This window comes from Ascidia mentula, chromosome 3 (genome assembly GCF_947561715.1).
Source record: "Ascidia mentula chromosome 3, kaAscMent1.1, whole genome shotgun sequence".
Classification (NCBI taxonomy): Eukaryota; Metazoa; Chordata; class Ascidiacea; order Phlebobranchia; family Ascidiidae; genus Ascidia; species Ascidia mentula.
The window spans coordinates 2696255-2713143 of NC_138568.1; the positions used below are offsets into that span (position 1 = coordinate 2696255).

A 16889-nucleotide genomic window follows, 5' to 3' on the forward strand; every position below is an offset into this window, starting at 1 on the left:
AACAGAAAAAGCAGCAAATGATCAACAAAAGCCAGAGTATTCAAACACTATTGCATTAATTGGACAGCCAGGTATTGGAAAAACCACACTATGCAAAGAAATGACCAAAAAAGCCATAGATGGTGCAATGGAGAATGTTAACGAAACCCAATATTTTTTCTACATTTCATTGAAAAACATTGACTTTGGTACTCCCACAACATTTGTTGATTTTTTGTTGAAAAACTCTTTACCTTTGGACTCCTACACAAAATCACCAATACAGAAAAACAATGAAGCTTGTTTTCTCAAAGCACTAATGTCGGATAGTGTATTTATTACAATGGATGGCTTAGATGAGGCTGCAGCAAATTGGAATTTAGAATACAAAGCAGTCGATCTTACAAAAGAAAATAATCCATTACTTTATATTTATGCTCTTATGAGGGGTGAATTGCTTAAAGATGCAAAGAAAGTTTTCACTTCACGACCGAGGCACTTTTTCTCAATTGATGCAAAACATCGACCATTGTTTGTTGCTGAAGTTCTGGGTCTTAATGAGAAATCCCAAGAAAATCTTTGCAACCAGATTTGTGGAGACACTGGTCCTCATGTGTGGAATGTCATAAAAAGCAATCCAAACTTTCTTTATTCTTGCTATGTCCCAGCAAAATGCATTTTTATTGCTTTCGTCATCTGGAAAAGTCTCAAAGAGGGTGGTGGCGGCCAATCTCACTCTCTTACTCATGTTTTTGCAAATGGATTCAAGTTCTATTTTAAACAGGACTTTATTAGGGGAACAAAAAGAGAAATGAAAAATGAAGAATATTTAAACAAAATAGCTAGATTAGCATGGAGTGGTTTTGAAGATCGCAAAATTGTTTTTACTCAGGATGACCTGAAAGAAGTAGGCATTGATCCAAAGAAGTTAAGGGGGCTTCTAGCAACATTTGTGACTGAGGAGAATTGGAACATGAAGTTTTTGGATTCAGAAATTAAAAGCAACTTCTCACATTTGGTTTGGCAAGAATATTTCGCTGCTTGTTACCTTGTCTTTTTTTTGAGTGTTGAGGAGTTTTCCAAACTGCTTCCCGTACTTAAAACAAACAGATGGGAAGTTGTTGCAAAGTTTGTTTTCGGACTTTGTAATGATGAGGCTACTAAGGCTGCAAAAGTTTGTTTCAGCAACATAAAGTACAAAGAAGTTGCTGAGAAAAAAAATCTACTTAAGGGGTTCTGTCGCGATCAACTACAAAAAGGAAAAGTTGAGGAAAAGATGCTTTTGCGAATTTTCTCATGGTTACATGAAGCTGGCATCGAAGCATTTGATAAAGATTGTCTAAATTTGTTGCCAGTAACTTTTAGTCTGAAAGGAAAATTACATCTAACTGATGTTCATAGTATTGTTGGTGTTTTAAACAAATCCCCAAAATCGTACAACATAAACGTTTCTGGGACTTGTAAATTTTATCATGGAAGTTTAAAAGTTTTGTTGAATCAGTTATGTCAACATATACAGGTATAACAATATATCACATAAAAAGTGTCTTGTTATTGTAAGAACTAAAAACTTTTTTTAGAAATGTTAATGAGCCATAAATTTGCTTTAAGACACTGTGTTCACCACTATGATATATGTGAACACATAACTGAGCTGCAACGTCATGCAGTTTTTTTCATTTCAGATGACATCTTTGAAACTTGATGGAAGCTCAGTTGATGATGAAAGTGCATCTGCTATTGCTTCATGTATTCAGTGGATTAAGAATCTGTCTCTGAGGGATTGTGAGATGACAAGTGGTGGAATATGTAAGATTGCAAATTCCATGTCACAACTTCAGAAACCAGTAGGTTGTTTTTGTGTTTTGTGACTGAAATTTTAACTGTTCATGTTAGCTAATTTATATGGTCTTACAAAAGCAGCAACAACTGTTCTAGACAAAAATATATTTCCCCACACAAGTAATATTCATTTTTTTAGCAAATATAAAAATATGTGTCTGAAACATTAACAGGTTTAATCATCAAAATTTTGCCATGACACGTGGTACACTCCCATGATGTCAATAAAATATTCAAAAACTAAATATTTGTGAAGCTACGTAAGGAAATCTTACAAAGCAATAATATTTTTTTCCTCTTTTTTTCAGATGGCATCATTGAAACTTGACGGAAACACAGTTGATGATGAAAGTGCATCTGCTATTGCTTCATGTATTCAGTGGATTGAGAATTTGTCTCTGGGGGGTTGTAGGATGACAAGTGGTGGAATCTGTAAGATTGCAAATTCCATATCACAACTTCAAAAACCAGTAAGTTTTATACGTACACAAAATCGGTGATCGTTTGGTGACCTCAGAAAACTGTAGCAAATAGCAATGTTTTACAAACATGGAATGCAAGTTACTCTAAGGTTGTGGGCAACAATATGTCCCAAATGCAATTTACACACACAGTACTGCTTTGTGGTGTAACTTTTAATGTAAACTTAATACTGTAGGCTCTTATGCCAGTACCGGTAATATTTTTTGAACTATTGATGTTGTGGTTGTTAGGCAGCAACTTTCATCAGGACTTAAAATAATACATGCAGATAAAGGTACCAATTTTATTTCCAAAACATCATTTGGTATTGATAATATGCCTGACAGCATCAGCAACCCATCTAATTTCATTATGCAACTTCGCTAGTTACATTATACTTTTAGCTTTCTCACTGTTGGGTGAAATATTATAGCAGTTGTATTCACATTTAAATCTACGAATTTTTTCATACCTGGGGCGATTGAATTCAGTGCCTGTTCCATCTTTGCCATTCGGGGATGTTGTCACTGAAAACTTTTTTTGTCGTGAATGAGAACACCAACATTTAGCTTGTAAACATAATTTCATTTCAGATGACGTCGTTGAATCTTGGTGGGAACACAGTTGATGATGAAAGTGCATCTGCTATTGCTTCGTGTATTCAGTGGATTAAGAAACTGTATCTGGGGGCTTGTAAGATGACAAGTGGTGGAATCTGTAAGATTGCAAATTCCATATCACAACTTCAAAAACCAGTAAGTTTTATACGTACACAAAATTGGTAATCGTTTGGTGACCTCAGAAAACTGTAACAAATAGCAATGTTTTACAAACATGGAATGCAAGTTACTCTAAGGTTGTGGGCAACAATATGTCCCAAATGCAATTTACACACACAGTACTGCTTTGTGGCCTAACTTTCATTTTAAACTTAATACTGAAGGGTCTTAAGCCAGTACCGGTAGTATTTTTTGAACTATTGATGTTGTGGTTGTTGGGCAGCAACTTTCATCAGGACTTAAAATAATACATGCAGATAAAGGTACCAATTTTATTTCCAAAACATCATTTGGTATTGATAATATGCCTGACAGCATTAGCAACCCGTCTAATTTCATTATGCAACTTCGCTAGTTACATTATACTTTTAGCTTTCTCACTGTTGGGTGAAATATTATAGCAGTTGTATTCACATTTAAATCTACAAATTACTTCATACCAGGGGCGATTGAATCCAGTGCCTCTTCCATCTTTGCCAGTTGGGGATGTTGTCACTGAAAACTTTTTTTGTCATGAATGAGAACACCAACATTTAGCTTGTAAACATAATTTCATTTCAGATGACGTCTTTGAAACTTGATTGGAACTCGGTTGATGATGAAAGTGCATCTGCTATTGCTTCATGTAGTCAGTGGATTAAGGATCTGTCTCTGGAGGGTTGTAAGATGACAAGTGGTGGAATCTGTAAGATTGCAATTTCCATATCACAACTTCAAAATCCAGTAAGTTTTGTATATGCACGAAATTGGTGATCGTTTGGTGACCTCAGAAAACTCTAGCAAACACCAATGTTTTACAAACATGGAATGCAAGTTACTCTAAGGTTGTGGGCAACAATATGTCCTATGTGTAATTTACACACACAGTACTGCTCTGTGACATAACTTTCAATGTAAACTCAATACTGAAGGTTTTGAGTACCGGTAATATTTTTTAAACTATTGATTGTTAGGCAGCAACTTTCATCAGAACTTAAAATAATACGCAATGTGGAGCCAATAATATGAATTTGTGTATAAGCTGCAGACAGATGGCCACTGTTTCGACCTAAAAGGTGTCATCAGTGCACCTGATAGTCACACCAGCTGCACTGATGACACCTTTTAGGTCGAAACAGTGGCCATCTGTCTGCAGCTTATACACAAATTAAAATAATACGTGCAGATAAAGGTACCAATTTCATTTCCAAAAGATCATTTGGATGTAATATACATAGGCGTATTCAGGATTTTTTAAAGGGGGGGTCCAAATGTTTTTTGGGATTTTCCTGATTTTCAGGTGTAAACTAAAGTTAATTGTGGTCGAGAATTGCAAAATACGAACGCCAGTGTTCGCGCCAATTGTCACAAAAACGGTGGCTTCCTGGCTTGGGCAATTGTGTACGCTATGGAACAGTCAATGCAAGTTTTTGCGGTAGTGCTTGCGCCATAGTTTTATTGCTACTACTTTCAAAGAAAGGCTTGAATATATTTGTAACCAAAAGGAATCAAAGGTGGGCTTACGTTACCAAGAAAACATACAAATAAAAACCATTTTCCAAGCAGTGGCCTTATATTCCTCTTTGCAACTTTGCGAGCGCTAACAGTTGTTTTCAACACATGTAATATTGGCAACGTGTTTAACAACTAAACTAATTTACTTTCACGCAAGTAAACAGCTTGCCATTACAACAACGTGCCCACTAAAAAACGACCTTTCGTCCTTAGACTGACGAAAAATGACACTTATTTGGAAACAATGCCAAGTGTGCGGTAACAATGCTCCCTGTTTGGAAACAATGGCGAATGCAAACATGATGCGGTTTTTAGGTCAACGTTAAAAAAAATTTCTGGTTATCACACAGATTTTTACGAAAATATACAGTGGCGTTTGTTCAGCTATAAAAAAACACACCAAAAATTTTCCCAAAAAAAGGGGGGGGGGTGGTCCGGACCCCTTGGACAACCCCCCTGGATACACCTATGGTAATATATATACCTGGCAGCATCAGCAACCCATCTAATTTCATTATGCAACTTCGCTAGTTACATTACACTTTTACCTATCCGTTAACAGTTGTATTCACATTTAAATCTACCAATTGTTTCATACCTGAATCCAGTGCGACTTCCATCTTTGCAAGTCGGAAATGCTGCCACTAAATTTTTTTTTTTATGATTGAGAACACTAACATTCAGCTTGTAACATTTTTTTCATTTCAGATGACTTCTTTAAAACTTGGTGGGAACAAAGTTGATGATGAAAGTGCATCTGCTATTGCTTCATGTATTCAGTGGATTAAGAAACTGTATCTGGGGGGTTGTAGGATGACAAGTGGTGGAATCTGTAAGATTGCAAATTCCATATCACAACTTCGGAAACCAGTAAGTTGTATGCATACACAAAATTGGTGATCGTTTAGTGACTTCAGAAAACTGTAGCAAACAGCAATGTTTTACAAACATGGAATGCAAGTTACTCTAAGGTTGTGGGTAACAATGTGTCCCAAATGTAATTTACACACACAGTACTTCTTTGTGACATAACTTTCATTTTAAACTCAATACTGAAGGGTCTTAAGCCAGTACCGGTAATATTTTTTAAGCTATTGATGTTGTGGTTGTTAGGCAGCAACTTTCATCAGGACTTAAAATAATACATGCAGATAAAGGTACCAATTTTATTTCCAAAACATCATTTGGTATTGATAATATGCCTGACAGCATCAGCAACCCATCTAATTTCATTATGCAACTTCGCTAGTTACATTACACTTTTAGCTTTCTCACTGTTGGGTGAAATATTATAGCAGTTGTATGCACATTTAAATCTACGAATTACTTCATACCTGGGGCGATTGAATCCAGTGCCTCTTCCATCTTTGCCAGTCGGGGATGTTGTCACTGAAAACTTTTTTTTGTCATGAATGAGAACACCAACATTTAGCTTGTAAACATAATTTCATTTCAGATGACGTCTTTGAAACTTGATGGGAACTCGGTTGATGATGAAAGTGCATCTGCTATTGCTTCATGTATTCAGTGGATTGAGAATCTGTCTCTGCCATATTGCTGGATGACAAGTAATGGAATGTGTAAGATTGTGAATTCCATATCACAACTTCAGAAACCAGTAAGTTGTTTGTTAGATGAGTGGTTCCATATGTATGTTTCAATATCTGTTTGAGATGTTTTCCACACATCAATTATTTTAGGATTGTTTAAATCCAGTAAGCATTGTATTGTGCTAAACTCGATTTCAGATCTGCAAAATCTAAGTTTATATTGATTAGGCATATTTTTTGGTATATAGAGATACTCCACAAACTAAAAAGGAGCAAGCAGCAAGCGGCTGCAAAGCTGTGAATTGCCGACTTCTGAACTAAACTATATGAATTTTTAATCTTATGTTTATTATATTACTGATTAAATTGAGTTGTTATTTTTTGCATGGGAACAATTGGTTGCTGGAATTTATTTTGAAAAGTGTTCCTATAAGTTTTTTATGATCCTTTTTTAAAAAAAATATTTAAAGATGTTTTTGGCTTTTAAAATGCATGTGACATGGAAAAATCAAACATGTTAATAATTAAACTATGAGATGTTCAAAATTAGCTTGATATGGTGACTGGTTTCTGAGATACAGCTAATTAAACTTGCATTTTTAATGAAATCGTGCAAAAGCGAGATTATGGTTCTGTGAGGTCATAGAAGGCGCTTTGGTTGTGCGAATGCTGGCAGCAAGCCTTATGAGTAGGAATGGAAAACATTGTAATACTGGTTTAGTGTAGTTTTGCATTAAATAAGGGACAAAAAGCGAACAAGTGCAACAAACGGATATTGATGTGATTTTGAGTGCAGACAGATGGCCGCTGTTTCGACCTATTATGTCTTATTTAGTTTTACAATAATAAAATAGTTACTGGGACAGGGTGTTTTGTTGTTACAGCATTTATGATCTCTAACGTGATACATGAACTTTTGAAAAGACGACAGAGACAAACCATCAATTTAGCAATGTCGTTTTGTCCACTCACAGCAAAATATAGAAGTAGGGTTATTGAATTTTAGGGCTGGCAAAGACTGCCAGGAAAGGCCGACCAAATTAGCTGTTTATGCAACACAACACTGTTATTCTGTCATAATACCACTTTTTGCCTGGCAGTAGCGTTGCCTATGAGTTCGAGTCGTAAATGATTTATTTAATTGCCACAATCAACCACTAATATATTTTTCGAAATATAATTCGTAACTAGAAATGTTGGAATAATCAAATTTAAGTCAAAACAAAGGTGAGGTTAAAGTTACCCAAAAATGACGTCATGTAATGTCACTGAGCAAAGAAACACTCCATCCTGTCTTATCGAAGTGCAGAGTAATGTCGTTTCTGCTATACCCTTTGGTCTTCTGATAATTAGGGACAAATAATCCTTTGGTTTGTGACGTAACAGTGAAATATTTTTGTGTGATGAAAAACCCTGTCCTGACCTTTGAGGCAACGTATTCTGTGGATTCTCCTATGTTTGGAACTATTTAATATCTGCAATATAAGGTGCCTTCTCCTATCTAAACCATGTATTTTTTCGACGCATGCGCCTTATGTGATGTCATTTCCGCCGCAGCGCAAAAGGTTATGATTTTTGGTCGCCATTACTTTTCGTGCAGTTTTCTACATTTTTCAGTTGACGTAGAACCGTAAAACTTTGGATATATCTTTGTTGTAGATGTACTTTTAGTTTTACGCAAAGTTGCCATGGCCGTGTTATATACACTTTAAAGATTACTTGTGCAAAACCACATATTTTAATCATTAAAGATGGAATCTTTGGATATCAGTGGAACTCTGTTTTCCAAATCTCAATTACCATTGATCATGGATGAAGCTTTCCATAAAAATGTTAACAAGCTTTACACGTCCAAGTTTCAAATATCAGAGGAGGGCATCCGTAAGATTGGAAAATGTGATCTTATTCCTTGCATTACAAAGGTTACCAGCATTTCTTATTTTGCCAAGGAACAATTTAAAAACACATTTAGTGAATGAGGGAATGTTACTATTGTAGATGCATTTGCAAAGAAGTACATAAAACATTTTTCAAAAGCTTGATAGTTTTTCTGTTTTACTTTACATTCTACGTCAGCCATGCTGTTATTTGTCAATTTGTGGTGTTTGACAATGATTAATTTGTTTTTTTCAGACTTCAGTAAAGAAAGAGGACATAACAACCAAATTTGTTGATTCAGTGTTTGAGGTTTGTAACCGTTGTTTTAATAAACTTGTCTGTAATTCCGGATTGTTTTCATATGTCTAAGCCAAATTAACATATGAAACTTGATCCAGTCATCTGTGTTGACAAATGCTTAACAAAACTATTTTTTTGGAAATTTTCATATTTAGTGATTGAACCACTTTGTGTAAACTGACATGTTATTACTAGATTGATTTCATCCCAAACCAGCTTACAGTGGATGGTGATGAAGAAGCTTTTGCTTTGTCGTGTGTTTTAAATTTATTTCCTCCAACACTTGAACTTACTATGGACGAAGTTAATGTGGATTTGATACGAGAAGTGGCTGAAGCAATAAAACAGAAGGTATATTTGCTGAATTTGTCAAAAAAGGGAATATGGCCTTAACCTTAGCAAAGTGTTGGAAAATGTGGTGACCGATAAATATCTTGAAGTTACACATGAAATTTTTCCTGTCACGTTGCAGTTGTGTGTGGTAGGAATGTCCCAAATTGACAAAGAATCAAGTTTAGTGGCAATGAATGGGCGCTTGACAAGATAACCCCCTATGGTTTGTCGGTGAACGTGTCAAGTTTATTATTCATGTGCTTCAGAACTTTTCCACCAAAACGAAAGTGTTTTGACTTTAAACAATGAGAAACTTCATTGGCGCAACCCGAATATATTTGTGTGTAAAGTGTGACGTTACCAGTAACTTGGCCTGTATCATGCGTGCAAGTATGTTGCTCAGGCTGTGACTGATTACAGACATCTGAATTCTGCAAACACACTTTGATAAACTTCCACAAATCAGACACTGAAATTAAAATTTGTTGCAGCCACCATAATTATAATACGGTGTTGATCGGTATTAAGTTAAATGTTACCCTTTTTCGTCCCCTGTTTTGTTGGTACTGATAGCATTAGTTGTGGTGTGGTATCGTTAAGGATAGTTGGGGTGTTGGAAATTAAGACAAGTTTTAGTAAATAAAACTAGCAAAAGTATTCATGTTAAACCTATATATATTTGAAGTTACGATAAAACATTCACTAGAAATCAGTCAATAGTTGTACAATTGTGCCTTATTTGTATATGAAGTAATTTCCTTTTTTGAAACATTTTTCTTTGTTTCAGATGACGTTGTTAAATCTTGATGGGAACACAGTTGATGATGAAAGTGCATCTGCTATTGCTTCATGTATTCAGTGGATTGAGAATCTGTCTCTGCGAGGATGTAAGATGACAAGTGGTGGAATTTGTAAGATTGCAAATTCCGTATCACAACTTAAGAAACCAGTAAGTTATTTATGATATTTGGTTTTGGAAATTTGGGTACAAAATACTTGTGGCATATGATTTTGAGAAGGAATTTCAAAGTTACTGTTGTATTCGAAAAGAAGCATCTGGCAATAGCACGTACAAATTAAGACTGCACATTGGGTGATGCAATTGTGGTTATATAGGGAATGTGGTTATTCACACTCCTATGCAATCAACGTTGGAATGTTTCACAGGATGCGAAAAATGTCACACTTACTGACCACAACAGTTACTAGCTTATTAGTTATCATTGTGGTTGTGGTAATGCAAGCACATATGTTTTTGACACTAGACTATGTTAATTATCAGTGCAGTAATATATTGTGCAGGCCATGCCCAGCAGTGGACTAGGAAGTAAGGCAGACCAGAACTAGGCACAACCAAAACTAATCCCAATAGATTCAGAAAGCTTTTCAGACAATGCATTTCTATTGAAATTTTTCATTGAACTGCGTTTACACGGTTTCTGAGATACAGCTAATCAAACTCGCATTTTTACCGCTGCGAATGAAATCGTGCAAAAGCGAGATTATTGTTCTGTGAGGTCATAGAAGGCGCTTTGGTTGTGCGAATGCTGGCAGCAAGCCTTATGAGTAGGATTGGAAAACATTGTAATACTGTTTTAGTATAGTTTTGCATTAAATAAGGGACAAAAAGTGAACAAGTGCAACAAACGGATTTTGATGTTATTTTGAGTGCAGGCAGATGGCCGCTGTTTCGACCTATTATATCTTATTTAGTTTTACAATAATAAAATAGTTACTGGGGCAGGGTGTTTTGTTGTTACAGCATTTATGATCTCTAACAGGATACATGAACTTTTGAAAAGACGACAGAGACAAACCATCAATTTAGCATTGTCGTTTTGTCCACTCACAGCAAAAGATAGAAGTAGGGTCATTGAATTTTAGGGCTGGCAAAGACTGCCAGGAAAGGCCGACCAAATTAGCTGTTTATGCAACACAACACTGTTATTGTGTCATAATACCACTTTTTGCCTGGCAGTAGCGTTGCCTATGAGTTCGAGTCGTAAATGATTTATTTAATTGCCACAATCAACCACTAATATATTTTTCGAAATATAATTCGTAACTAGAAATGTTGGAATAATCAAATTTAAGTCAAAACAAAGGTGAGGTTAAAGTTACCCAAAAATGACGTCATGTAATGTCACTGAGCAAAGAAACACTCCATCCTGTCTTATCGAAGTGCAGAGTAATGTCGTTTCTGCTATACCCTTTGGTCTTCTGATAATTAGGAACAAATAATCCTTTGGTTTGTGACGTAACAGTGAAATATTTTTGTGTGATGAAAAACCCTGTCCTGACCTTTGAGGCAACGTATTCTGTGGATTCTCCTATGTTTGGAACTATTTAATATCTGCAATATAAGGTGCCTTCTCCTATCTAAACCATGTATTTTTTCGACGCATGCGCCTTATGTGATGTCATTTCCGCCGCAGCGCAAAAGGTTATGATTTTTGGTCGCCATTACTTTTCGTGCAGTTTTCTACATTTTTCAGTTGACGTAGAACCGTAAAACTTTGGATATATCTTTGTTGTAGATGTACTTTTAGTTTTACGCAAAGTTGCCATGGCCGTGTTATATACACTTTAAAGATTACTTGTGCAAAACCACATATTTTAATCATTAAAGATGGAATCTTTGGATATCAGTGGAACTCTGTTTTCCAAATCTCAATTACCATTGATCATGGATGAAGCTTTCCATAAAAATGTTAACAAGCTTTACACGTCCAAGTTTCAAATATCAGAGGAGGGCATCCGTAAGATTGGAAAATGTGATCTTATTCCTTGCATTTCAAAGGTTACCAGCATTTAATATTTTGCCAAGGAACAATTTAAAAACACATTTAGTGAATGAGGGAATGTTACTATTGTAGATGCATTTGCAAAGAAGTACATAAAACATTTTTCAAAAGCTTGATAGTTTTTCTGTTTTACTTTACATTCTACGTCAGCCATGCTGTTATTTGTCAATTTGTGGTGTTTGACAATGATTAATTTGTTTTTTTCAGACTTCAGTAAAGAAAGAGGACATAACAACCAAATTTGTTGATTCAGTGTTTGAGGTTTGTAACCGTTGTTTTAATAAACTTGTCTGTAATTCCGGATTGTTTTCATATGTCTAAGCCAAATTAACATATGAAACTTGATCCAGTCATCTGTGTTGACAAATGCTTAACAAAACTATTTTTTTGGAAATTTTCATATTTAGTGATTGAACCACTTTGTGTAAACTGACATGTTATTACTAGATTGATTTCATCCCAAACCAGCTTACAGTGGATGGTGATGAAGAAGCTTTTGCTTTGTCGTGTGTTTTAAATTTATTTCCTCCAACACTTGAACTTACTATGGACGAAGTTAATGTGGATTTGATACGAGAAGTGGCTGAAGCAATAAAACAGAAGGTATATTTGCTGAATTTGTCAAAAAAGGGAATATGGCCTTAACCTTAGCAAAGTGTTGGAAAATGTGGTGACCGATAAATATCTTGAAGTTACACATGAAATTTTTCCTGTCACGTTGCAGTTGTGTGTGGTAGGAATGTCCCAAATTGACAAAGAATCAAGTTTAGTGGCAATGAATGGGCGCTTGACAAGATAACCCCCTATGGTTTGTCGGTGAACGTGTCAAGTTTATTATTCTTGTGCTTCAGAACTTTTCCACCAAAACGAAAGTGTTTTGACTTTAAACAATGAGAAACTTCATTGGCGCAACCCGAATATATTTGTGTGTAAAGTGTGACGTTACCAGTAGCTTGGCCTGTATCATGCGTGCAAGTATGTTGCTCAGGCTGTGACTGATTACAGACATCTGAATTCTGCAAACACACTTTGATAAACTTCCACAAATCAGACACTGAAATTAAAATTTGTTGCAGCCACCATAATTATAATACGGTGTTGATCGGTATTAAGTTAAATGTTACCCTTTTTCGTCCCCTGTTTTGTTGGTACTGATAGCATTAGTTGTGGTGTGGTATCGTTAAGGATAGTTGGGGTGTTGGAAATTAAGACAAGTTTTAGTAAATAAAACTAGCAAAAGTATTCATGTTAAACCTATATATATTTGAAGTTACGATAAAACATTCACTAGAAATCAGTCAATAGTTGTACAATTGTGCCTTATTTGTATATGAAGTAATTTCCTTTTTTGAAACATTTTTCTTTGTTTCAGATGACGTTGTTAAATCTTGATGGGAACACAGTTGATGATGAAAGTGCATCTGCTATTGCTTCATGTATTCAGTGGATTGAGAATCTGTCTCTGCGAGGATGTAAGATGACAAGTGGTGGAATTTGTAAGATTGCAAATTCCGTATCACAACTTAAGAAACCAGTAAGTTATTTATGATATTTGGTTTTGGATATTTGGGTACAAAATACTTGTGGCATATGATTTTGAGAAGGAATTTCAAAGTTACTGTTGTATTCGAAAAGAAGCATCTGGCAATAGCACGTACAAATTAAGACTGCACATTGGGTGATGCAATTGTGGTTATATAGGGAATGTGGTTAATCACACTCCTATGCAATCAACGTTGGAATGTTTCACAGGATGCGAATAATGTCACACTTACTGACCACAACAGTTACTAGCTTATTAGTTATCATTGTGGTTGTGGTAATGCAAGCACATATGTTTTTGACACTAGACTATGTTAATTATCAGTGCAGTAATATATTGTGCAGGCCATGCCCAGCAGTGGACTAGGAAGTAAGGCAGACCAGAACTAGGCACAACCAAAACTAATCCCAATAGATTCAGAAAGCTTTTCAGACAATGCATTTCTATTGAAATTTTTCATTGAACTGCGTTTACACGGTTTCTGAGATACAGCTAATCAAACTCGCATTTTTACCGCTGCGAATGAAATCGTGCAAAAGCGAGATTATTGTTCTGTGAGGTCATAGAAGGCGCTTTGGTTGTGCGAATGCTGGCAGCAAGCCTTATGAGTAGGATTGGAAAACATTGTAATACTGTTTTAGTATAGTTTTGCATTAAATAAGGGACAAAAAGTGAACAAGTGCAACAAACGGATTTTAATGTTATTTTGAGTGCAGGCAGATGGCCGCTGTTTCGACCTATTATATCTTATTTAGTTTTACAATAATAAAATAGTTACTGGGGCAGGGTGTTTTGTTGTTACAGCATTTATGATCTCTAACAGGATACATGAACTTTTGAAAAGACGACAGAGACAAACCATCAATTTAGCATTGTCGTTTTGTCCACTCACAGCAAAATATAGAAGTAGGGTCATTGAATTTTAGGGCTGGCAAAGACTGCCAGGAAAGGCCGACCAAATTAGCTGTTTATGCAACACAACACTGTTATTGTGTCATAATACCACTTTTTGCCTGGCAGTAGCGTTGCCTATGAGTTCGAGTCGTAAATGATTTATTTAATTGCCACAATCAACCACTAATATATTTTTCGAAATATAATTCGTAACTAGAAATGTTGGAATAATCAAATTTAAGTCAAAACAAAGGTGAGGTTAAAGTTACCCAAAAATGACGTCATGTAATGTCACTGAGCAAAGAAACACTCCATCCTGTCTTATCGAAGTGCAGAGTAATGTCGTTTCTGCTATACCCTTTGGTCTTCTGATAATTAGGAACAAATAATCCTTTGGTTTGTGACGTAACAGTGAAATATTTTTGTGTGATGAAAAACCCTGTCCTGACCTTTGAGGCAACGTATTCTGTGGATTCTCCTATGTTTGGAACTATTTAATATCTGCAATATAAGGTGCCTTCTCCTATCTAAACCATGTATTTTTTCGACGCATGCGCCTTATGTGATGTCATTTCCGCCGCAGCGCAAAAGGTTATGATTTTTGGTCGCCATTACTTTTCGTGCAGTTTTCTACATTTTTCAGTTGACGTAGAACCGTAAAACTTTGGATATATCTTTGTTGTAGATCTACTTTTAGTTTTACGCTAAGTTGCCATGGCCGTGTTATATACACTTTAAAGATTACTTGTGCAAAACCACATATTTTAATCATTACAGATGGAATCTTTGGATATCAGTGGAACTCTGTTTTCCAAATCTCTATTACCATTGATCATGGATGAAGCTTTCCACAAAAATGTTAACAAGCTTTACACGTCCAAGTTTCAAATATCAGAGGAGGGCATCCGTAAGATTGGAAAATGTGATCTTATTCCTTGCATTTCAAAGGTTACCAGCATTTCTTATTTTGCCAAGGAACAATTTAAAAGCACATTTAGTGAATGAGGGAATGTTACTATTGTAGATGCATTTGCAAAGAAGTACAAAAAACATTTTTCAAAAGCTTGATAGTTTTTCTGTTTTACTTTACATTCTACGTCAGCCATGCTGTTGTTTGTCAATTTGTGGTGTTTGACAATGATTAATTTGTTTTTTTCAGACTTCAGTAAAGAAAGAGGACATAACAACCAAATTTGTTGATTCAGTGTTTGAGGTTTGTAACCGTTGTTTTAATAAACTTGTCTGTAATTCCGGATTGTTTTCATATGTCTAAGCCAAATTAACATATGAAACTTGATCCAGTCATCTGTGTTGACAAATGCTTAACAAAACTATTTTTTTGGAAATTTTCATATTTAGTGATTGAACCACTTTGTGTAAACTGACATGTTATTACTAGATTGATTTCATCCCAAACCAGCTTACAGTGGATGGTGATGAAGAAGCTTTTGCTTTGTCATGTGTCTTGCATTTATTTCCTCCAACACTTGAACTTACTATGGACGAAGTTAATGTGGATTTGATACGAGAAGTGGCTGAAGCAATAAAACAGAAGGTATATTTGCTGAATTTGTCAAAAAAGGGAATATGGCCTTAACCTTAGCAAAGTGTTGGAAAATGTGGTGACCGATAAATATCTTGAAGTTACACATGAAATTTTTCCTGTCACGTTGCAGTTGTGTGTGGTAGGAATGTCCCAAATTGACAAAGAATCAAGTTTAGTGGCAATGAATGGGCGCTTGACAAGATAACCCCCTATGGTTTGTCGGTGAACGTGTCAAGTTTATTATTCATGTGCTTCAGAACTTTTCCACCAAAACGAAAGTGTTTTGACTTTAAACAATGAGAAACTTAATTGGCGCAACCCGAATATATTTGTGTGTAAAGTGTGACGTTACCAGTAGCTTGGCCTGTATCATGCGTGCAAGTATGTTGCTCAGGCTGTGACTGATTACAGACATCTGAATTCTGCAAACACACTTTGATAAACTTCCACAAATCAGACACTGAAATTAAAATTTGTTGCAGCCACCATAATTATAATACGGTGTTGATTGGTATTAAGTTAAAAGTTACCCTTTTTCGTCCCCTGTTTTGTTGGTACTGATAGCATTAGTTGTGGTGTGGTATCGTTAAGGATAGTTGGGGTGTTGGAAATTAAGACAAGTTTTAGTAAATAAAACTAGCAAAAGTATTCATGTTAAACCTATATATATTTGAAGTTACGATAAAACATTCACTAGAAATCAGTCAATAGTTGTACTATTGTGCCTTATTTGTATATGAAGTAATTTCCTTTTTTGAAACATTTTTCTTTGTTTCAGATGACGTCGTTAAATCTTGATGGGAACACAGTTAATGATGAAAGTGCATCTGCTATTGCTTCATGTATTCAGTGGATTGAGAATCTGTCTCTGCGGGGTTGTAAGATGACAAGTGGTGGAATCTGTAAGATTGCAAATTCTGTATCACAACTTAAGAAACCAGTAAGTTATTTATGATATTTGGTTTTGGATATTTGGGTACAAAATACTTGTGGCATATGATTTTGAGAAGGAATTTTAAAGTTACTGTTGTATTCGAAAAGAAGCATCGGGCAATAGCACGTACAAATTAAGACTGCACATTGGGTGATGCAATTGTGGTTATATAGGGAATGTGGTTAATCACACTCCTATGCAATCAACGTTGGAATGTTTCACAGGATGCGAATAATGTCACACTTACTGACCACAACAGTTACTAGGTTATTAGTTATCATTGTGGTTGTGGTAATGCAAGCACATATGTTTTTGACACTAGACTATGTTAATTATCAGTGCAGTAATATATTGTGCAGGCCATGCCCAGCAGTGGTCTAGAAAGTAAGGCAGACCAGAACTAGGCACAACCAAAACTAATCCCAATAGATTCAGAAAGCTTTTCAGACAATGCATTTCTATTGAAATTTTTCATTGAACTGCATTTACATTTGTATTTTTGTGTTTTTTTGGGGGAAAAATAGATTTGTGTTTGCCCTGGCTCTAACATG

General features: G+C 35.5%; 1 protein-coding gene across 18 annotated transcripts in view; it reads left to right on the plus strand.

Annotated features, from left to right (window-relative positions):
* Nucleotides 1-16889, plus strand: part of LOC145893895 (uncharacterized) — an 87784-nt gene that overhangs the window by 33168 nt on the left and 37727 nt on the right. For 11 of the 18 annotated variants that reach the window (XR_014401526.1, XR_014401527.1, XR_014401529.1 and 8 more), the window contains 17 exons: nucleotides 2130-2291; nucleotides 2877-3038; nucleotides 3624-3785; nucleotides 5265-5426; nucleotides 6013-6174; nucleotides 7858-8028; nucleotides 8240-8293; nucleotides 8480-8635; nucleotides 9405-9566; nucleotides 11247-11417; nucleotides 11629-11682; nucleotides 11869-12024; nucleotides 12794-12955; nucleotides 14636-14806; nucleotides 15018-15071; nucleotides 15258-15413; nucleotides 16183-16344. Coding sequence is in view for 13 of the 18 variants with exons in the window: in XM_082982281.1 (XP_082838407.1) it covers nucleotides 2130-2291; nucleotides 2877-3038; nucleotides 3624-3785; nucleotides 5265-5426; nucleotides 6013-6174; nucleotides 7858-8028; nucleotides 8240-8293; nucleotides 8480-8635; nucleotides 9405-9566; nucleotides 11247-11417; nucleotides 11629-11682; nucleotides 11869-12024; nucleotides 12794-12955; nucleotides 14636-14806; nucleotides 15018-15071; nucleotides 15258-15413; nucleotides 16183-16344 (2439 nt within the window). In the remaining 5 variants the exon portion in view is untranslated. The remainder of the gene's footprint in view (nucleotides 1-2129; nucleotides 2292-2876; nucleotides 3039-3623; nucleotides 3786-5264; nucleotides 5427-6012; nucleotides 6175-7857; nucleotides 8029-8239; nucleotides 8294-8479; nucleotides 8636-9404; nucleotides 9567-11246; nucleotides 11418-11628; nucleotides 11683-11868; nucleotides 12025-12793; nucleotides 12956-14635; nucleotides 14807-15017; nucleotides 15072-15257; nucleotides 15414-16182; nucleotides 16345-16889) is intronic. The other 7 variants (XM_082982273.1, XM_082982280.1, XM_082982279.1 and 4 more) reach the window with 5 other exon arrangements.